The sequence below is a fragment of the Salarias fasciatus genome, chromosome 15 (genome assembly GCF_902148845.1).
Source record: "Salarias fasciatus chromosome 15, fSalaFa1.1, whole genome shotgun sequence".
Classification (NCBI taxonomy): Eukaryota; Metazoa; Chordata; class Actinopteri; order Blenniiformes; family Blenniidae; genus Salarias; species Salarias fasciatus.
The window spans coordinates 15,935,545-15,959,401 of record NC_043759.1 but is presented as its reverse complement, the minus strand read 5'-3'; the positions used below and the strand labels follow the sequence as shown (position 1 = coordinate 15,959,401).

General features: G+C 42.3%; 1 protein-coding gene across 2 annotated transcripts in view; it reads right to left on the bottom strand.

Annotated features, from left to right (window-relative positions):
* Positions 1-11,475: 11,475 nt before the first annotated feature.
* The window catches only part of LOC115401394 (glutamate receptor ionotropic, kainate 2-like), a 65,218-nt gene continuing 52,836 nt past the window's right edge, over positions 11,476-23,857 (bottom strand). For both annotated transcript variants that reach the window (XM_030109545.1, XM_030109546.1), the window contains exons 12-16: positions 20,711-20,829; positions 19,887-20,104; positions 18,684-18,909; positions 15,016-15,266; positions 11,476-11,709 (exon numbers count right to left, since the gene is read on the bottom strand). In XM_030109545.1, the coding sequence (XP_029965405.1) occupies positions 11,545-11,709; positions 15,016-15,266; positions 18,684-18,909; positions 19,887-20,104; positions 20,711-20,829 (979 nt within the window). In that variant the 3' untranslated portion in view covers positions 11,476-11,544. The remainder of the gene's footprint in view (positions 11,710-15,015; positions 15,267-18,683; positions 18,910-19,886; positions 20,105-20,710; positions 20,830-23,857) is intronic.

Below are 23,857 nucleotides of genomic sequence, written 5' to 3'. Positions count from 1 at the left end.
TTTTTTTTTTTTTTTTTTTACAAAACAGCCTCAGATAATCAGAAAAAGGTGGTTTGCAGAGGACGCCCCTTCCTGTTGCAAACTGCAATCTTTGGTTCAAATGCGGCATTTTTAACGGTGAATATGAAATCGGTAGATTTTGTACTAATGGTGACATTGCATAGATGACATTCTAAACAAAGTGTTTATGAAGATGAATATTGTTATCAGTACTTTTCCTTTTTGTTAAATAACTAACTCATGAGATTAAAGGTTGATTTTTGCATATGACTGTAGTATTTCACGGTGTTACAGAGGGCCCTCACGTCAAACTGTTATGAACAAAGGAAAAAAAGAAAAACCCCACGGAAAATTATATTATTATTGTCTTTAGCTTTATATTTTCTAAAAAATCAATGTAACTACTGATTGATCGCTTCTTTATTTTTCAGTATTTGACACAGCCGAGAAATCCCTTTATTACAAAAGAGGCGGATCTAAGATGGCAGTAATCAAAATCACCATCGAAGAGGTTTTTCGAGGCTGCATTTATTTGAACAGATGAACAAAAAGGACGTGATTATCAATAAGAAATAACACAATCGTGATGTTGCAGAGGGTTTCGTCCAACATTTGCTGTCCGAAATGCTTTTCTTCTTATCAAAGAGAGTTTTTGCAAAGGGAACATTGTATCAGCTGAAGTAATTTACTCCCCAAGATGGCTTAAATATCAACACACACACACACACACACACATACACACACACATAAACACACACAAAATGTTTGCATTCCATTTTAAATCTCGGTTGAATTGTACATCAGTTTGTGCTCCAGGTCACCCCTTACTGGTGGAAATGAAGAAAATCATTCTTAAGGGGGCAATACAGAGGTCGCTGCACTACAGTGACGTGACTGGCTGCATTAACAGGACACACACTTTATGCATCCCTTTTTCACTTCTTTACTCATGGAATGCCTTTTACTTAAATACTACATGGAAACATTCAGTTAACCCAATTGATTTTGGCCACTTGACTAACAAACAGCATTTTGGGAAATACACACACACACACACACACACACACACACACACACACACACACACACACACACACAAATTTAAGAAGCCCAAATTATTGTTTTCATGTCTTGATTACCAAATTACTGATGTTTTAAGATCCTGTGTGCACATTTAATTTCTTTTTTTTTTTAATGCGTTCTCTGTCCCTCTCTTAATGTTTGAGGTAAATAAATACACTATCAGCATAACAGAAATGTGTCTTCAGGATTTTAATGAAGTTTTGTTATTTTAAAGAGAGTTGAATAAGAAGTTTACATCATTGTAATAGTTCCTGTTATTGATATAATGTAATTATGAAAATGGCAGTTATATAATTTGATGCTGATGATGAATATTAGTTGATTTACCGTTGAACATATTACACCTGGAATACTCCTATTGTATTAATAATCATTAATTAGAAATATACAGATTTTTTACACATTTTGTGGACTATCCTGAGATTAATCACATAATACACTAATCAGAGCACATTAACACATTTCCCAAAATGCTGAAATTTGGCTTTTAATTTGGAAGAATAGTATTTCTGAGAAAATCAAACTAAATAATGAAAAGCGTTTACCAGTTCCTTCATTCAGTCCTATTAAAAACAATGTTAAAATACGAAACACGCCTCTCTTCTTAAAATAGGCTGAAATAAATATACTCATTTGGCCCAAAGACTGATCAAAAGAAGCAAGACTGATGTACTACGTTCACGTGATGAAGATTTAAACATTGAATGTCCTGAAAATAGAAACAGCTGGAATGTACTATGCCATGGTGCCGGGCTGAAAAAAACCTCTCCGACGTCAGCCTCGTCTTTCTTTTCTGAATGATTTGCTTGTTTTTGGAATCGACTGCAGACAAAGTGAAGCTCTTATACCTCATGCTGCCTGTTGCAGCTGCTCTGTCCTTTGCCTTGACTGGAGAAACAATGTGCTGTAGGGGGTGATCATTTATATTTTTTTATCTGTAACACGTCAGCTCCGTGTTGTTTTATGTACATGAAGTCTGGAGCCGTGGACCTCAAAAGGACCTATAGATCCAACCAAGGCAGTCGAAAGCGCAGAGATCTTATAGTACGGATGAATAACTACACATTTTTGTTTCTGTTTTCTGTGCTCTCCTTCTTTGGAGTATGTCTAGAGCCAAGCACTGATTGCTTTTGAACGGAGAGAAATGTTCCTCTACGTGCATATCACTCATTATGTTAGCACCGATTATAAGAGAACTGCCTTTTTGTTTCTGTGAATCTTGGATTGGATTTTTAAACATGTCTTAAATGTTTCACTTGATTGGAAAATAAACCTATTATATTGGCATTAAAGTATGTATGATTACTAGAGACTGTAATGGCTGAATGTGTGGATATATGTTGGGTTTTTGATTCAGAATGTAACTACACACCTTCACACACACACACACACATGCACACGCATACATACATAGACTGTATCCCAAAGGTATATTCCAGTCACTTTTCTCTTTGTTAGATTAGTGAAAAAGGCAAGTATTTACATTAAAAACAGTTATCTGCCTCAAGTATAGCAAAATTATGGAGAAAAGACTCAGTTTAAACAAATTCCTTAACAACAGTTGTATTTAAATGTTATTTTTTGTGATGCTCCTATAAATTTCATATTATATCAGTAAAACATGCTCCACATGACATTACAAAGGCCAGAAGAGATGAGTTGACATTAAGACCGTAGAAGAAGTCACACTGGTGCACAAGATGAAGCTGAATCTGAATCACACAGCTTTGCATTTTGGGGCAGATTTACTTTGACTACTTGTTTTGCTATTTTCAGTACATCTGTTAACTGCTTGCATAGAGTGAGGAAGAAACAGTAACAAAAGTGACTGTAATATTGATAGTAATAAAAACACAAACGAGGAAACATAGTGAAAATGTAAAACAAGGCTTTGTGTCTTAAAGGGGCTATATCATGCAAAATTCACTTTTTGTATGTTTTAACCTTGTTATATGGCTATGTACTCACCAAAAACACCCCCAAAGCGTTTTTTTTCCTTCGTGCCTGCGTGTTTGAGCTTTCCTCCTTGTTGTGCTGCTCAGAGAGGCAGCCCCTCCCGCACCGTGAAAACGCTCTGTTTTCCCACATTCACGTCACACTGTGAAGATGGCTCCCCTGAGCCCCCCTCCCGCAGGCCCTCGCAATCAGCGTTGCCGCTTTTTTCTAACTCTGATTATGGAGATAAACTTTAACCATCGTCTGAAAGCAACAGTCAAGCAAGAGCAAGAGTCTGAAGGGTCTGCGCTTGGTGAGTTTCTAACAGGAAAAGATGTTTTCGGGTGTATTTCCGTGTAGAGAAGCTAGAGCTAAAGAGCTAAAGCTAACCCTTAGAGACGCTAACGAAGCGCTGATTGGTTGAAATACGCTGTCAGTCAAAGTCCACAGGGGGAGAGACGGGATTTTCAGTGAAACAGAGCGTTTTCTCTTCCGGGTTTCAGAATTAGCCCCAGAAAGTCTTTTATTTCACACAAAATGACTTTTCCTCTACGCCAAAAATAAACTATTACCATGTTAAAGCCATTTCTAGGGTTTGGACTAGCTAAAAAAGCATGATACAGCCCCTTTAAAGTTGGCCTGTGTGAATTGCAGTAACAAAGTAGAGGTTATAAAATAGAAATGTGAAGTTTGCATTTGATATTGCAACAAGGTCTGGAGAGCCACAAACAAAATATGTTTTCTCATTGGTAATATTGAGAATAGTTTTAGAGATGAGACTATTTTTTTAGATACAGGTCTTTAAAAGACATTTATTGTCCACATATCAGAACATTAGCACTTTCTTGCCTTCTTTCCTATAGCTTTTGTCTTTATTCATCTTTAGCTGCCCTGACAAGTAAAACCATTAGATCTATTCATCACAGGAACTGCAAATCACTAAAAATGCCAGCAACTGACGTTCAAAGTGATGAAGAAGGGGTTTTTGGGATTTGATCACTTCTATTATTTTCCACAAGGGGGCAGCCTCGTGCTGCCTTCTGATCAGCGTTCCCCCTCAGGCCTGTGAAGGACAGCCAAGGCAGATTAATCACCTCAACACATCTGACTCACCAAAGACACTGGTGTTTCTTCACGGGCCCTTGTCGCTCCTCTCCTCTTCTCCTTCGCCTTTTTTCTAAGCAGCTGTCTCTCACTCCGTCTCCCCGCTATACGCTCACCCAGGCTTCAGGGGTTCTGTTTAATGAACACTCTTTGTTTACGGTTTCTCTTTGTTGCCGTTTTCCTATGCAGCGTCCCTCTCCGGAGACGGCTTCGTCAAGGTCAGCTATTTTTACGGCGAGTGATACCGGAGGTGTATCCCGGGTAGGTAGCGATGAGATGAAGCTGGGAGAGGGAGGAGGATGGAGAGAAGTGCAGGAGAAATACTGCAAACGCCGCGGCCGGCGGTTTTTTTCGCAGGCCGGAGCCAGGAGAGGAGTACGTATCTTCCTGCGACCATTCCTCATTCCTAAACTGCACGTTGACCTTTGCGGCGCTGCCTCCAGGCTGTATGCTTTAACCTTTCCAGTGAGACAGAGGGGGCCCCTGCACCGGGAATACAAGATAAATCACAACCGCTGTCGGTTAATGCGACAGGCAACAATACACACTGGCAGGCAGGCATCGCTGAAACCTTTGTCCTTCCTCACAACATCCTGCTCTCATTTTTAAAACACACACACGAAGATGCCTCCATAAAGGTGTTCATGGCGTCAGTGCTCTGGACTATTATATCTACAAGCGCACCCTGAATTATTCATCCTTCATTAAAATGCGCTATGAGTAATGATAGCTCGGAGTGTGTTTTTGGGTATTCTTCTTTTCGGAGTAAAACACAAGGGTCATTAAGAGTCATTTCTGGTCAATTTCGTATGATCAACCATGCTCCAGAGAAAGATAGAGGAAAAAAAAAATCCCATTTACTTTCTGTGCATTGGGAATTCATGTTGAAAGAGATCAAAGGGGACAGACAAAGAGATGAGAGAATCGACATCTTCTCGTCTCCATTTGGCTCCCTATGAGAGGAGGAAAATTACTTTAAAGCTGCAGCCTTGATGAAAGAAAAAGGCGTTATGCCTGATGTATTCCTCCAGAGGTGGAATCAACAGTATGAATGACTCAAAGGAAGGGAGTAGAGGGAGGGGCGGCGAGAGGGGAGAAAGAGAACGTTTGCTTGCGAGAACCTAATGGGGGATTTTGGGGAGGAATGAGAGCAGTATTTGACAGCAGTGAACAAAACATGATTCCCCCGTCAGGGGATGTGACTGGTTCCTCACCAAACACTGTTATTTCCGGTGTGCGCATTAAAAGAAAAAAACAAAAAAACGCAGCACATGTCACCACAAAGTGAGCTCATTTGCAGCACCGGTGTGGGGATTGGATCTGACTGAGCATCATCAGCGTGTCAATCACGAGATGTGATTTGGTGTCATATTCACCCCCACCCCCTGCAGAACAGGTCATGAGAAGGAAATAACCTCCAAACGTCCCATTAGGTTTTCTCGCCCCGGCTCGAGGAGACAACCGGTGCTGTCATTTTTCTGACAGAGCTGTCAAAGCATCGAGCCCACCATCCTTGTTACACATAAAGCAAATAGAAATGAAAACATTGTCAGTGAAAAGACTCATGGGGTAACGGAGACGCCAGGAGCAGGGTGAATCACTTAGCAAGCTGTGCTCCTCCATTCTGCAGCTGCCACCCACCACAACACATCTGCCACTGGGAGGATGCAAAAAAACAAAAACCACGCAGATAGAAATCCACATCCAGACGAATTGCTGCATGACACAAAAGATCACTTCTTCAAATTGAAATTCATTTTCAGTCAGGATACAGTTTGTCCCCCGGGTGTACGTGTGACAGAGGAAAAACTGCGTACAGGTGGCAAAATGTTGGGGGATTTGGACGTTTTCACACCGAAAATGCACTTAATTTGAAGACGACCATCACACTTCTTTGTGTTTGGAGGCGTCGCTTCCTCCAACACACCTCCTGTGCTATCTCTGGGCAGACACATGCCACCGCTGGGGGGGGGGGGATCTTAATGTGGACCAAATCATCACTTTTCAACCAACAACACCTTCCCAGCTCAGCCGGCTACAGCAATTTCCCATTTTATTTATTTCAGTTTATACTTGCTGAACTCCAAAGGTAGAAGCTTATTTCTACCATTAAAATCTCCACTGAGGGAAACATTTTACCACAGGCTGGATCTTGCACCCCAAAAAAAAAAAAAAAAAAAATGCTACCAGCTTTGCTGATATGAGCCGCATGGTACCAAATCATTGAATTATTCACACCAACCATCTGAAGAATCAGAGCGTGCTTTGAATTCGAATGTTTGTCCCTTTGGATTCTTTTATTTGGCACACCCACAGGGCTTCTATTTAAGAAGCAGTAATTTGTGAATGTAACTGGAGCAAAAGGTAACACAACACTGGCTGAAGGTTGTGTTTGTCAGGGATATACAGGTGTATGCCATTTACACACGAGCAACTGAGAAAACCCACTGCCACTCAATGTCTTACATTTCACAAAGCGCCCCCTAGTGCACTGGAGTATAATTCAAAAATGGTGTTTTTAGATATAATCGAGCACAATTCAGGCAATTTAGTAGGAATCCTATCTGTTAACCATTTTTAATGCTCTTTTCATCTTCATCAACGTGATTTTATAACTTCAATAATATATTTTTGGCAGCTTTAAAAATGCAACCTGTGTGTGTAAACATGTTGAATGAGCGACATTCTCGGGGATTTTCTGTGGATTAGAAGCAGCGATTCAGTCTTTCTCAGCCAGCTGCAATAGCCAGTAGATTGATTGAAGGTAAGCGTGAAAAGTATTACTGGTTTTATCTGGGAAAAAAATCAAATAAAGCATATAGATGTTCTCCTGTAGCTCTGTGAAGCGTCAGAGCTTCAGATGAAACGCTGAACATCAGCAAGGAAACCTGGAAAGCAATTTGTGATTCTCCAAAAAAAAAAAAAAAAAAAAAAAAAAATTACTGAAGATGATTAGTGATTTATGTACAGGTACACACTTTATGATGCTTAAATTATACTCATTTCCAAGTGAGATTGCAAAGTACATTTCTGAGGAGATTTTACTTTTTCACTGCCTTTTAATTGCATCGTTAACAGCAGGCATTAAGTTCGGCTTTAAAAGAAATTACCTTCGAAGCACCTTTCTCTGATTAAAAGTGAAGTGTAGAATAACAATAAAGGGAATTTGGCTTGTTGAAAATCTTTGCTACAACATCGAAGATCAAAAGGCTTGATTCTAAATTCAACTACTATACATACTCAATGATGAGTGTTTGAGAGTAGTAAAGTAGATTACATGGTGTCAATTGTAAACTATGAGTTAAATATAACATTACATCTTTTATGGAAAAATAATAATAGAGATACCAACTGCAGTAATTTCAACATTAGCATGTCTACACATGATAATTAGTAGTTATTTTCACCATCCCTTTCTAAGAAAATAAATACATTATTAACAGTAGTGCTGTTAGCAAATGGTGACGCAACTCTGGAGTCAGCTCAGCTCATCCTGAGAGGGATGTGGAAGTGTGTGCTGAATTTCAATCCCCAATACATATTCTGTCCAAAATCACAAATGTGAATTTCATATTTCAAGAGAAAAGTTGCATTAAGTCAATAAGATCCATCTCGTGGGAAGCAGAGGAACCAGTAAAAACTTTATTCTATCTAAACTAACTTAATACTGCTGAACCCCGAGCATCACGGGTCACTGTGGCTTATGAAACATGTAGATTAACTGAGGCCATAACTGAGTGTCTGCTTAAATCCAAACTAAAATGAATTCTTTATCACACAAGCAGAAAAAAAAAATCTATTGTCCTTTCAAGTAACACATCTCCTTGATTTGTTCCGCTGCACACACTGGCCTAATATGCTATGAAATATGAAGGGAATACACTTCATAGTAAACTATGTCGCAGATGTCTGACAGAAGACATTTACAACTGCTTGTGATATCGCCAACCCCCCACTGTAATGACTTTACAAGCAGATCTTCTGAGCCACTTGCTCAAAAGAGAAAAAAAAAAAAATCAAAGTGGACTTACATGATTCCTAATCTGGTATCCTGAATTATTAAAATCCCTGGGAAATGAGCAGAGGAATACATTTCCTGCTTTACAAAACCTTCCCTGGCAGGCTCCATTAGCTTATAATATCTGTATGACAAACCAAAGTCACATTCAGAAAGCAATTTTCTGTCCACAACCCAATCTGAGCCATTAATTGGCTAATGAACAAGATGTTATCCAAGGATACCTTCCCAATGACCACTTAGGAACAGGAGGAAGAGGACTTAATATGATGGAAATAAGTGTGACAGACTAAACGGTCCCCGCTGAACGCACTGACGCATACTCTGACCTTCCCTGTCATTCTGGAGGGCAGACAGGGTGGCCATTTATGTTGTGGCGGCAGCGCTCTGGCTGCAGAAGCGGTTTCCATCATTATGTCCAGAAAAACCTTGTCTGAAACCCGGAGCTGTCTGAGTGTCCGCCGCTGCCCTGTGGGGAGGAAATAACAATAAACAATGAAAGATCAGAGTGTGGTGTGGACCTTCCCCGGGCCGTTCGGCCAGGTTGTGCAGTCCCCTGTGTATCATTGTAAACTCTACTTTATCCTCTATGGATTTCTAAAGTTGTATTTTAGAAAGTGTGGGTTTAGAGATGTTGCTACAAAGTCACTTGATCGATGCCCTAACAGGCAGGTAGAAATCTGAAATACAGCTGTTGTTATGCGACCCTACCAATACTGTATGAACATCTAAACTCATGTTTTACTCTGTAAACACGCCCTGTGATGAGTTCACTCGTTCTTCAAAACATTGCATAAAAACTGTGAGACACACCTACAATTATGACATTTTCTTTTTTTAATGACAGTATTTGTAAAACCTTGCATCAATGTCAAATTCCATGAGCTCGTGTTTTGTTTTTCGACAGCCAGGTCTTTGGACTGGTGGTTCCAGGTATTACTCACTCAAGCTCGCACCACAGGATTTAGCTGTGTGCAAAATGACAAGCAACGCTGGCAGAACACCCACAGGTTAAAGGATTATTTCTTCCCTGTCAGTCTTCATGAAGTGGGAGAGGTGGTTGTTTTGAATAAGTCATTAAGCAGAATCGTCGGCGTACGAGGGAGACGCCGCCGCTCGCGAAGCCCGCTCGCTGTCTTTGAAATCTCTGGAATAACAGATTAGGTGGGTAGTGATCGAAGACAGAGGGTCAGGGAAGCAGTGACCTACTGAGGATACTTGTCATTTCACAACATGGGATGGAGTTAACAAACAAGAGGGAGTCGTGGGGCCAAATGTGATTGTGTTGCTTGGTGAGGAGCATACACATCTGGAGACAATTAGCGGATAAACGATTCAGTCGGAGCGCGAGATATCCCGACGCCGGGCGCCTGGAGCTGATCCGGTTTACTGCAGGCAAGAAGCAGCAGTTGGCTGCTTTCAGGCTGAAGAGAGACGTTTACTGCTGTAAAGAACAGTCGACACCTGAAAGCCTCGAGTCGGTCGAGCGTCACACTTCCTGCCTTATTCCGGCGTTTCTCTGTGATTGAGGTCATTTCTCTTTGTTACTGAGACCCCATATATTATTTTTTTAGCATGTGTGGGAAATCAGTGAAGTCTGAGGTAAATTATTTGTTTGAACAATTTTCTTCCAGTTGAATTTGCTTAAATAATTCAGACTCGTAACACATTGTGAAATAGCATGACTCATCACAGTGATGCTCTTGATGCAGTTAGCAGGTATAATCCTGCGTTTCTCTCCATTAACTCTCGTTCTCTCTGCTACAACACAGCAGAGTAAGATCTACCCCTCCACAGCCCAGGATCAAACTCATGACAGACCGATCTGCAAATTCACCCTCAAACGATCTGAAAGCGCTGCAGAGTCCTTAAAAAAAACAAACAAACTAAACATTCCTGTTTCATAGTTGTTATGATCTAGATAGATTTTTTTTTGTCATTAAAAAAGATTGCTTTGCTTATTGTTGTGGCACTTCGAGTATAAAGTGCACTATAAATAAAATATATTTAACTTGATACTTGTGAAAACATGTCATAATAAACAAGACGTTTTCGTAGTATAGTAGTGCTACATTGTGTCTTGTTGATCTTCCAAACCAACAGCTTTTGCACGTTTTACTATGTCTGTCACGATGATTCATTCACGACTACCATCAGTCAGATTTTGCTGACAAGAGAACAGATGCATTTTTTTCAAGTGAATCATCACGCTGCCTATTTTAAGCTCCTCATCTTTTCCGGTTTCATTGTTTGCATCCAACAAAATCCACTTCATTGTCCCCAGACAGTATGTATGGCTGGCCCCTGTGAGACTGCCAGGAAAAAAAAAAAAAGAAAAAAAAGAAACAAGAAAAGAGGCTGAATTTCAGAATAATGAGAGAAAGATGAACCCTACACAGCAGAGTTTGACGCCCCGCAGCCGCTAGTTGTCAGAGTTTGAGGGCTGAACTGGTATCTGCTACATATTTTGTCCACAGGAGGGGCTACCGTGATACAAAGTACTACAAAACTTCTTGTTCTTGTACAAAAACAAACATTTTTGTAGAAATCCTGCATTTTAAACAACGACCGATACAGAGAGAAAACTGCAGACGATGTGGAAGGACAGCCAAGGATGAGGGCTTCGACAGAGTACATTGCTTGTAGAGGCTTTGAAACATAAGAGACATGGTAGAAAAGTTCTTTACAGCGGCAGAACTTTGGCACATGAAAGGCATCACAGAAGAAAATGATGAGCAATTTGACGAGATCAGCATCGATGGTTTCAAACTAAATGTCAATTTTTATACATCAGTTCATAATAAACCATTACTCACTGACTACTGTTCCCTTGGTTGGTGGAGATAAGCGTCGGTTCAAATCATCTGAGAGAAACTCAAGCCACTGAGGGGAGGGGCCGATCGGATCACACACACATGGAGGTAAGACAAAAGGGCATTGACATCAACAGAAAAACTACATCTGGTGTTACTGTCACAATAGAGTTTCCCCCTCCGCACAGGTGTCAGGTGTGTGTGTGTGTGTGTTGGTATGTGTGTGTGTGTGTGTGTGTGTGTGTGTGTGAGTATACATGTGTATGTTCATCAAGCCCACTTCTAGTGTGGGCCGGACAAATTTTCAGTCATCAACCTGCTCCGATGGTCTTTCAATTTACACACGTCAGCGACCTGAACCCAAAAGTCTCGTAGCTTCTCCAGCCCCGTCCAGAAAGTGACTGTCACAGTGAGGTGACGCTGCTCAGGCATCTATATTTCCACAGGAAACATCCGTCTACATAAGCACGTGGGTTCAAAAGGAATCCTGTTTATTTATTTATTTATTTATTTTTTTTTTACTGCTAACCTCTGTCGTAGTTAAGTCAGCATTTACTGGCCCCCGTCTCCCCTCGGGGTGCGCGCGGCGTTTCACGCCATGGTCTCCTTCCCCGGGAGTCTCCTGTCGTTAAACGTGTGCATGTTAATGACCTCCTCGGTCTTCACGATGACGGGCGGCTGGGGCTTCTGCTTGAGCCGGCGCTGGCACTTCAGAGACACGCGCAGCTCGTCCATCATGGCGCTGCAGAAGGATCGCTGGAGCGGGGGGGGGGGGGGAACACAAAAAGCGAGCAGAAAGTTACAGCTGGTGTCATTCTGTCTGCAGCTCCACTCAAAGCCATGCAAATTCACCGCGCCGAGTACAGCCGGCACTGGCACCATTTGCAGAACATTGGCAGGACATGAGGTGAAAGTTCTCCTCGGCTATATGCAGGTCTCTCCAGAAATTCACTTTGGAATGTTTCAGAGTTCTTCATGAAATCAGGGTTACTGTTTTTGCTCCAGTCTGAATGGAAGATAGCGCATTGAGCACCAGGCTTTCTTCCTCCTCCTTCATCTTCTTGGTTGTATTTTTGTATCGGTTTCATAACATAACATGCTTATGTAACGTGATTACGCTCCCATTGTTGTAAGAAACAACTGAGGATTTTGATGTCAAGATGTATTTCTCTTCACATTATGCACTATTTTGCCACAGCTTCCCTCATAGCACGTTATTTCTACCTTCTATATGATCAACTTTTGCATCAGTTTATATGGAGACCATGCTCATGATGCACATACATTACTGCTATTCTTAAATATAAAACACCGAGAGGTTAAAATGGTATCAATACAACCCTCCGATACGAACGTGTGGGTGACTGTAAGCATCTCTACATTTATAAGCCTGCAGTTTTGCACGACCTGTAGCTACAAAATGTGAAAGGAAACCGAGTGTATTTTCAAATTATCCATATTTCAGTACTAATTGCTACTGCTACTTTATGTTAGTGTTCATGACGGCATGGCGGAACACTTGGTTCATTCATCATTCTTTTACAATAATGGCTCAATACCCAGTGGACTTGTTGAAGAATTGCAGTCGTTTTTCTGGTGTGGGCTGGATCGGGCCTTTTGGCAGGCTAGCTTTTAGCCTACAGGACAACACCTGAGCTTGAGCAAACCTTTGACTTCACAACACAAAAACAAAGGTCGTGAACAGCGCATAAAGTATCTGGCAGTGATAAGAAACGCCTGACGTGTGACACTTACTTCATGGCTTTTACTGTAATAAACCATGACTTGTCAGATCGTTCCGTTGAGGCACATCAACAATTTCATAAGGTTAAAAAAAGTACCAATTTAGTTAAATGTAGATGCCTCATACGTTTGAAAACAACATGGAAAAGTATTTAAAATTGGACAGCACAGTCAGACTTTGCAATGTAAGTCTTAAATAATGGGTTGTTAAAAAAAAGTATTTTATTTAAAGGTCTGAAGTGCCCCAGATTTTGTATTTTCATCTTCGCTGCTGCTGCACAGGTCTGAATGCTGTTTCACAGCCTTTTGCACTCTGCCAGGAAGTAAATCCCGAGAGGAGCGCTAAACACTTGTAAATTTTTTTTTTTTTTTTTTTTGGGCAGGATGGCAGGAAATGTAAAGATACTGCATAAAAGACTGAATATCCACTCCAAACAGATTAAACCCAAAAATATTTAAGACCCTTCAAAAACAACAGCGTTATGTAACTTGTGTGATACGGGCTTCTGTTGTGCCTGCATTATGCATGCGGTGTAAAATCCTATGAAATGTCAATATGCTTGTGCACCAACTTTGCCAAGTCAAATTCTCCTACATTCCCGCTATGATTATGCAAAACGCAATTCAAATTCAATGGATGTAGTAGGGGAGGAGATATAAAAAGAGGAGGGAAAGCATTAAAGCATGAGGCTATCATTTATTTTGGCTGTGTATGCGCGTGGGTGTGTGAGATGGCTGTCGGTGGGCGGCTCATGCAACAAGTGTTTTAGTTTATAGAGATGTTTTGTAAATTCTGAAAAATCGAGTGACTGAGGTAGTAAAGAGAGGCAAAAAAGAAAAAAAAATTCTATGTGGAGGAGGCTAAGGGTGGAGGAGGCTGGCAGGGAGTAAAAAGAGAGGCTTGTTGTCGCCATGCAAATTACCGGCACCTTGGCAGCCTCGAGATTGTGGCATTTGCAAATTATCTGAATATTGTGACCCAGTCCTGCAGCTCTTGATTAATGATAGCTCGGGTGTGCTCTGAAACATATGCAGTCTGCGGGAAAAAAAAAAAAAAAAAAAAAAAAAAAGCCAGCAAGTAATTACTTTTGCAATAAAGCAGCACGGCACTGCACTGTGCTAATTCTGTAGATGTAAATAATTAAAAGACGCTATCAAAAGGACTTTCACAATTATCTGAGAACATCATTGCACAAGTTAAAGTGCACTAAAATACATACTCAACATTGGGAGATGAATCATGGGTACTCAGGACTGAAATAGAGCACAGTTAGAGCAGTCTGAAATATATTCAGGCTCTTTCTAGAAAGGAAAAAATAACCAGGGGAAAGGGAGAAGCGCTGTAAACACACAGTTGTCTACGGGTAGTTTTCTTTTTCAGAGATATCATTAGAATAATAAGAATAATGAAACTTGTAATGCCACTAACAGAGCATTTTGGTATATATTTACAAAAAGGCATCAACGATTCTGCCTATTTAATTGGGAAAAGCTCACATCTGATTCAGAGTTAGCTTTTTTTCTCACAAAATTCTGTGTGTGTGTGTGTGTGTGTGTGTGTGTGTGTGTGTGTGTGTGTGTGTGTGTTTAAATAAAACTCCAACTTTCTTTACCTAATCTCTCAGGAATGTCAAACCTCTCAGGATCAAGCACTGAGAGTAATTACAGACGGATGACTCCTCCAGTGTGTGTTTTTATGCATGCGTTTGAGAAATGTGAGAGAAGCTTTGAAAAAAAAAAGAGTGAATCCATCAAATTAAAATAGTAATGCCACACGGTGGTGTAGCGGTTAGCCCCGTTGCCTCACAGTGAGAACATCTCTGGTTTGATTTCAGTAGTATAATTTGGATGTTCTCCTGTTTTGTGGTCCAAAAACACGTGTTTGGTTATCTAAATTGATCAGGGGTGCGAATGAGCGCGTGCCTGATGGTCCGGCTCTCTGTGTTTGCCCTGTAATGAACTGGCGGACTCTCCAGGGAGGATCTCTTGACACCTGTTCGGGGTTCTGCACCCATCGTCAGGTGGAATCGACCCACTGTGAGCACACATGAGATAAAAGTGGGACAAAAACAAAAGAAGAGGGCAAAGTCCTTCATTCAGATCTTAAAAGGAAACTTGACTTGCTTGATGTTTTGAAGATGTTTGAAGATGAGAACTGAAACAAGGCTGCGGAGAGAACCAGATTACAGACTTGAACCTCGGATATTCTCGATGTCATGTTAGAGCAGAAAGCGCTGAGTCCCTGTTTACGTAGAGATGCGGTGCCAAACAGCACAAACAATGTCTTTCTGCTTTGCACAACAAATAAAAGCTCCGTACCTTTTCAAGCTGAGCGTTTTGTTTGGACTTGTACAGGACCTCCCCCACCGCCACAAACACAGACAGCACCAGTCCGGCCGCCAGCACGATGAAGATCCCGCCGATGTTCTGCACTCCCAGAGCGCTGGCCTCTTTACTCTCCTCCTCGGGACAGCCGTTCCCTCGCCACCACTTCTCCTTCATCATGTGCAGCTTCCCTTCCTCCTGCAGCTGCAGAATAGCTATTGTGATCTTGTCTCTGTACGGAGAGCCTGTGGAGACAGAAAAAAATTGTCTGCCATCTTTTCAACTCTTGCTTTTCATTGGCGGTGTGGACTTTTGCTCTCTTCTCATTGTTTTTGCATTTACACTGTGGCGTTTTGCATTTGGTTAAGGATTTATCTCATCGCTTTGGGCCTTTTGCATTTGTGCTTTTTGCATTTGGAGACATTGTCGTGTCTCTGTCGGGTCAACGCAGGTCTCACTAATATCAAAAACTGAGAGAAATCTGAAAGGCAAACCAAATCAAAGCCTGGGCCCGAGGAGGTTAATTATAACCAGCTCTGAAGAAACAAAGATAGTGTTGCCGGTGGGTGTATTGAATGTGATCATATATCCAGTCATGTTATTGTTAGCTGCTTAGAGAGTTTTTTTTTTGTAAGTCCTCCTTCAAATCCCACTAATCCCTATATTCATAGTGAATCCAAAATTCTCACTCCTCTCTGCAGTGAATGAATTGAAATGCACAGTGTCGGCAACAATGGCTTGGTTTTATATAGTCGAGCTGCTGTCGATTCTGACGAATTAGTGCCTATTTCCCCACCGCTTCACATGACATACACTGCGCCTATAAACAGGGCGGCCCAGTGGGGAGTGAATTACATGGCCGCATACATATTTGGGATTATATGTGTGGATTGGAGATAGGGTTTGCGCACCGCTGAGTTTTCATTTATTTTTTTTTTTCATTTTTTTAAATACATGTTGATGTCTCGTTGACTAAAAAAGAACACAAATCCACATAAAGTGGGAAGGCTCCAGAATTAGTGACGAGACATTAAGGCGCAGCGGGCTGCCGGTGTGATCAAAGCAGGGGTAGCGGCGGCGGAGGAGCCGTGCGGGGTTGCGGCGGGCGTGTCACGGCACACGGCCGATCGGGGCGCCGCGCGCTCACTGCGCTTCAGCAGGGCCAAAATAGATTAACACGAGCTGCGAGCGTTCATGTTTTCACCACTTCAGAAGCCAGTTAGAGAATTTATGTGATTACTGAGCTCATGCATAATGAAGCCTGGCCGTACATTTTCATTTTACACTTGTGATTATTCAAAGCGACTTAAAAGAGATGGCACAAATAAGATTTTTTTTTTTTTTTTTTTTTTTTTTTTAATTTTAATCATGCAACAGTGAATATTATTTTACAAACATGAGAACATTTTGTGCCCGCGGCAGAAACGGACTCAGGCTCCAGGTAGCAGTTAACAGAATTTGTCTGCTGCTCTCACACCGTTTCGCCTGTCAGCCCCTTTACTTGATTCTCCCTCAGCCTTATCTATCATTTATCTGCTGCCATCCATCATCCTTTCATCTACTAGTCTCTATGTATTTACAGTAACAAAGAACCTTACTAAAATATAGAAAATTACATGCAGAGCCATTGATTTTTCTCCCTGCTGCTGATCTTATATTTGGAAGTTTCAAACTCTGAAAAGTTGGTCCTCAGATTTGCATGACTGCTTTCTCGAACACACTCCTGTGCCTGTATATTCCGTCCATGCTGTGCATGTGCAGTGAGATGCCGACGCCGCTTCTGCAAGTGCATGTGAAAGTGCACGTGGAAAGCATATGCCGGCCTCATTTGAAGATGAGAGATCCATCAAGTATCCGAGTCCCCCGATTCTGACTCTCCTCATATTTCAAATGATTAATGATGGCCTAACAAAGCAGGCCTTGGATAAATGCTAATAGGATGGGTCCTTAGAGAGGAGGATATGGAGAACAGGGCCTGGGCGAACGGAAAAGCGCTGCGCTTGACACACTGTGCATACACAACTACCTGACAGATGTTCAGCACCGGAGGAGATCCATCATTCCCACGCTGTCTGGCCTCAAGTATTAACGCGATCACAGTTTAAGTCAATAGCGGCAGATGACGCATTTGCGTTTTGGGAAAAGGACGTGTGAAAACTGACAAGCTCTGAAAGGTTAAGACTTATTGCTCTGGTTTACTGCCGGAACAGCCCTACGGGGGAAAGAACTGCTCAGCAGTGTTCAGCAGGGCAAAAGTTATAGACTGTAGGTTGGTGCGAAGGCTGAGGGTTTGGGATGAAGACAATAAGAAAATCATCATTTTCCACCATTTTTACAACAATGACCGCCTGGCACAAAAACAGAGCTTTCTCAGAACTATTAAAGTAATTAACTATCTCAAGATCTCCTCAGTCAAGAACAAAATATTCTAAATAGTGTATAATCAGCTCTTTATTTCCGAAAAACTGCAATGAATATCAAAATTGCTCACAGAAATGAACTAATGGGCAGTAATAACTTTGGAAGTCGACATTAATTGTTATGCGTTTAAGTACTCGACGACTTTATCACTGAATTAAACGGATTTGATATATATTTTGTCACATATTTGATACACTGCCTCCTCGCGTGAAAGTTAAAGGAGCTGATTCACGTCCTGCGTTCCGTGTGTCCATTCCAAGGGCGCCGGTGTAAGCACTCGTGCGCTTACGGGGCCACAGTGGGGCCATATTTCACGGCATCGCCTCAGCTTTGTTACGGCCCCCGCAATCAGGGCATCCCTGCAGATTCTTAACTGCCCCACACTCATCAGCGCCATCGGCCAGGCCGGAATTAATCCTCCATATTTTGATGGCCTTCGTATCGCCGGTGACAGATGTGGCCGTTACAGCCGGTCGCAGTGTTCTCCGTGGCCTCGCCACGACGGCTCTAACCTCGGTGGCAACGGAACCGGAGCCGTCGACAGCTTTCATCCAGGGACCACGGGAACGCTGATGCAGACTGTTTTATATGCAAAAATACTGTTACAATAATGCGTAATGTTTTGCTCCTCTGCCTCACCGACCAGTAATGGTGTTTTAAAATGTCAGAATACTAATTTTCTGACGGGAGCTGGATCAAACACGCAGCTGCAAACGACTCAAAGTGCTGGTTTTATACCCCCTATAATGCTTTTACTTTGTGGTTTAGTGCTGGAAAACAATTGGGATGGTGTCAGGTAAGTCGAAGGGAATTGCACTGAAATCATTTGCAGGTTGCTTTTCGGTGTTTTACTGTCTCACGCTAACATTCTTGTTTTATGTGACTCCAAACGAGAATAAAACACACCGTTAAAAGTATTTCAAAAACAGAGTTTGACCCAGGACTAATTTGTTGCCTGCAGAATATCTATTGGGAAATTCACAGACTGAAAAAAAAATACCCCAAAACACACACTACAGCAAACTGTAACTGCATTTCAGTCTTATAAACGCAGCCATTTACTTTTCATTAAGTTGAATCTTTTACGCCTCCCCCGTCTAACCATTACGGCTCAAACCCCTTCGATAAAGGGAAAGCTGACTATTCTTAAATCTCGTCTATCATCCTTCATCTTTTATAGTGTCTGATGGGCAGTTTACAGAAATAATTTATAACACATGAGGGGCGGAGCGGTAACGTACCCATCGGTGTTCCCACGCCGTAGGCTTTGGAGTCTATGAGGCCGCCGATCTGTGTGAGGTTGCAGTTGCGCTGGGTGACAAACTCGATGGTGGTGGACTCCATGAGGAAGGCGTAGTCCGAAGTCAAGACGCGCTGGATGCCCTCGTCCACGTTCTTCACCATCACAGATTGCCTCCTGCTGTTCATGAACTCCCACATCTTGTCGTAGGTCGAGATTTTAGTTTTCTGTTAGTAACCAGAGGAAAAAAGAGCTTGTTTTCAGACTGAGAGTAACATCAGGGATACATATAAATCCTCAGAAGGTCAGTTTATTATCAGGAAGCCATTTGCGTTCAACGGCGTGAATCTTGACCTTTTTTCCTCCCATCATGCTTCGTGCATGGCACTAGTCATGCATGACAGTTTGCACAAGGATGTGCTGCATGAACATATCAGGCATTCATTTTAATATTTCAGTGGCAAACTTTTTGTAGAGCAGCTTCAAATGTACCGTTTTAATGTATTTATAGACAATGGTTATACCAATCATGGATTCTTTAAAATAGTCACAAATGCAATTGATCCTTTTTGTTCAATGTATTGTAGCACGTCCTTTTGTTGCTCTGATGCTATATCACACTACTGTTATCTGTGATATTGTCTTAAATATGTCATTAAGTTTTTTACTTCTTTCACACTTGTAGTTTTATGTCAAACTGATGTGCCAAAAGTCAAATTCTATGTATTTATAAAACATGAAACAGTGACAAGAACTCATTATTTTTGTCTCTCAGTATATTTACATTTGCATTAATAAACAAAAGCATACACATTAGAACGCGGCAGTCCTTTTTAGCATTTCCTGAGGCAGATCAGTAAGAAACATTGCAATTAATCAAAGACTAAATAGCAGCAGCCGCAGCGAGCTGTTAGATTGAGAACTGCAGGTGACCGGCTTCATTACTTCAACTTCCCAGCAAGGGAACACATTTAAATGTCGTGCCATTATTTTGAAAAAAACAAAAGATTACTCTGCATAACAATTTCTTGTATAATTATTGGATGACTTTTATATTAATGCTACATTGATTTGTTTATCTGTAAATGGATCATCTGTTTCCATTCTGCTGTGTAATTGACAAACCAGCAGCTTGAACATTGTGAGTAACCCTGAAGTAAACAACTATAAACCCCCTCATAAACACAGTGGCTGACTGTGCTACCTTGAAGAATGTCATGGTGGCGCCGTCCTCCACCACCCCGTACAGGATTTTAGTTTGCTTGGCCAGGTCGTCGGCCGAATCTATCGGGGACTCCATCCTCTCCACGGTGAGGAAAGCAGCCAAGTTGGCTGTGTACGAAGAAATGATGATGAGGGTGAAGAACCACCAGATCCCTCCCACGATTCGCGTCGACAGGGCCTTGGGCATGAGCTCGGAGCCTGGTGTGAGGAAGGAGTGAATGTCACGCTGGAAAAATGCATTCAGCTTCACAAGTTATCAGTATGGATCTGATATTCTGAGTGAATTTATCATTATTATGTAAAACCAAGATATCGTCGTGAAAAACTGTCAAAAGATCCAGGCTAAATCGACTGACAGCTCTCAGAAGTTCAAACAAGTGAAATTATCCTCTCTCAGTCACAAGTGAGTTCTTTACATAATGTACGACAGAAAGTCTGAAATGTCTACTGAGAACACGGCGGTCGCAAGAATGAATTACATCCAATCAAACACATTCAGAGAAGAGTGGAAAGGCGGTTTGGGCCAGAGAGTCATGTACCCAAGGTAACCTCACATCCTGACTCCACACCCCACTGATCTCCAGGTGCTGATGAGCCCAGGGCAAGAGGAGAGGACACTGGGCTTTAGTATTGATATAAAAAAATAAATAAAAAAAAGAAAAGAAAAGAAAAGTAATAGTTTTCCCCAGATGTCTCTCTCTGTTGCCTCTGGCCGGGTTAAGAAACCCCCAGCCCAGGAGGACAGTGGGATATCGAGAGCTCCAGCTCCACAGAGTGACTGCAGCCACAGGTTGAGGCAACTACCTTGCTGCATGAGCGCACCGACTCCAAACCAGAAACTATTGAGCAGCGTAAAATTGTTTTCCACCACGTCCGAGTCTGGGTTGCATGGATGCGGGTTGTACCACTCGTAGGGGCTAAACCTATAAGAGAGAGAGAGCAGAGAGAGGTGAGCACAAAGCACAGACCACTGTTGTCTCAGACGTGGACGAAATGCTTAATAAAACATTAATATCAGAAGATTATGCATGAGTATAAAGAGAAAGGAAATGGGTGGAAGTCCTGCTCTGGCTTCAGGATCAGAGCGTCTGCAGAGACAAAAGCAAATCATTCAGGCTTTTGCCCAGATCAACATATTGGCATATTCAAATGCCATCAGTTTATTGCAGGAACAGATCAATAAGCCTGGAATAACAGTGTCACTGGCGATAGCGTCCCGGTGTGTGATGATCTTTGGAGGTTGCTTCGATTCACTTACGTGACTCTTAATGCGTTTTCCTCAGTAACAGCAAACATCCTGCAGATACAAGATCCTCCTCCCACCAAAATATAGGATTTGGGCTCTTTTTGTTTTCTTTCTTCAACTTTCCCAACAGCAATCTCACTGCTCTTCCCTTTTTCATCTGCGCCTCCCCTTTCCTCAAAACCCATTTATGCATTCAACGGTTTGCTCATCCCGTACTAATCCCACGACAAACAACCCACCCGCCCGTTCTCCCCCCTGATTGCCTCGGCTCCCCCTGTGAACCTCTTCTTTTTACCCCGCTTCCACCTGCCGTCTCCTTCGGCTGATTGTCAGTGTCTTCGGGTCAGTTGTGGACATTTCTCATTTATTATCCTAAGCAAAAGTGGCACGGCATTAGCACAGGGTGATTGGGTTAGCGTTAAGCATCAGGAACTGATTGAGTTTGTGCTGGAGAGGGCGATGGAAGAAACACTGCTTATGCAGAGTTGAGGGGGCCCGTCAGGTAAGGCTTGGCGAGGAGCGTTTTCCCAACATACTGCATGCTAATAAGCCTATGGGCAGAGACTTAAAGGGTTTAGACGGTGTTGGAATGTAATGCCATTTGTCAGCTGAGCAGGCACACATACACATGTATGAAGGACTATCCTTGTGGGGACATTTATCGCCAAGCAGCTTATCCATTCCTGACCATAATTGAAACCCCAACCAGAAAACCTAAATATAGCTACACGAACTGTTTCACTGCAGCAACACTGAACACAGGGACCGCATGACTACGGCAAACCATTTTGCAGCAATGCCGTTTGGTCTCTCTTCCTCGTTGCGACGGCCTAATTAACCGATTAACAGTCTTATTTTACAGGCGTCATAAACGCGGCAACGTTTTTGTCAGGTTGCGCTTCCTTTACAGCTCTTTTCTATTCGGTTCCCCCTGAGAATCATCCGCCTGGACACGGCTGTGATGACACACTATAATTCTGCTTGTCAACGCCATCAAGATGCCTGATTTACTGGAATGTCAATGAGCTCTGTCTCCTCGGATCCACAGGCGACGGAAGCAGCACAATGGCCCAGTGGAGCCGTGCCGAACGCAGTGCGTGTTCGTGTGTGCTTTTACGCTTTTCATATATGTCTCCGTGCATGTGTGTACCGAGCCTCTGGCGCATGAAGGTATTCTCATATGCCTTGATGGCCACGTGGGTGTATATTTGTCTGCGGCAGCATCTGCGTATGTGCACTGGCTCAATCGAATCCATCTCAAAGTCAAACATCTTCGACGATGATTTATTTGCGCCGTTGTTTACAGACCTTAACGTAGAATAAGCTGCCGCAGGGTGACGACAATTGCCGGCGACAGCAGACGCATGCAGTAGGTAACGTAGGTCCGTGGGTGTGAATCCATACAGCGCGCACTCGATCGGATTGTGCTTTCCCCTCGCAGCGTCTACATGTGTATTCTGTCTGCGCCGGGTCTAATGGCTCATCAGCGTGACCTTTGCCTGCAGCCGGCCTGTATTCCTGCAGGCCGTGTTCTGCACACCGATCACCAGGAGGAAGGGGATGTGGAACATGCAGACGTAAGGTCACCTCCTCACATCGGGCGCAGGGGACATGTCGAATTGCGGGCAGAATTCTGAGAGGGCGGCCCGCCACCCCCCCCCCCCCCCCCCCCCCCCCCCCCCCCCCCAACAACCCGTGTGCCTCCTCCCCTTCGTCTGCCCGCCGCCACAGAAACACAAAACACGCATCCTCCATTAACTGCCTGTTGGATTCAATTACTTTGCCGAGCTTTATAGATCTGTTGCCTTTCTTCTCTCAGGCAAAAGGACGAGGCTCAGACTCAACAATTCATAGGGCACTCACTAAACGACTTGGAAACTGAAAGCTGCATCGCAAAGATGTTGTTGAGGAATGATTTTGGACATATTTATTTTCATATTTCTGTAAGTCAGAACTAAATAACACCATTTTACACTGTTTTATGTATAAGAAAAGTATTAATTTAATCAAACTCCTTGTTGTAAATCAGAAGTGTTGTTCATCACCATCATTTTCCCAAATTCTGCTGAATTTAAATCTATCACTGTTTACCTGCAGCTGAATCACGCTCCATGAAACCACAGTCTGTTTGAAAGATACCTACCTGTTCAACAGAGACTTAAAAACAAATTCATTCAGAGCTTAACCTAGGAATAAATTTCAACCAGTAAACTCTATGAGTCACATTAACATGCAATAATGCAATTTAAATCCATTATTATTGACAGGTGGACGCTCTCAACCTTGGAAATGTTGTCTGATCTGACTGAATGCCATTTATTTCTGCTAATAAAGAGAAAAATCAATTTAACCACAAAGAGAGCCGGGATGGAAACAGAGTGAAATGTATTTCTCTGGATCTTGAAATGAGATAGTTTATTCAGTCAGACAAAAAAAGAATTGATGTGTGTGGGTGGGAAGCGGTTCAAAGATGTGAAACCCTGGAGAGATTGAGGTGTTTAGTGTTTTATTGTGCAGAACTGGGACTTCATAAGCTTACTATAAGCACTCTATTTATAGGGGATTAAAGATATTAATATACTATTCACGATGGGGATTGACCAATCAATCTGCGGCTGTGCAATCAATACTGCAATTATGTGGGAACCAGCTCAGCAAACCGCAGTAAACAGTAAACTCCAGATTCAAACTTTGGCGTCTTTTTT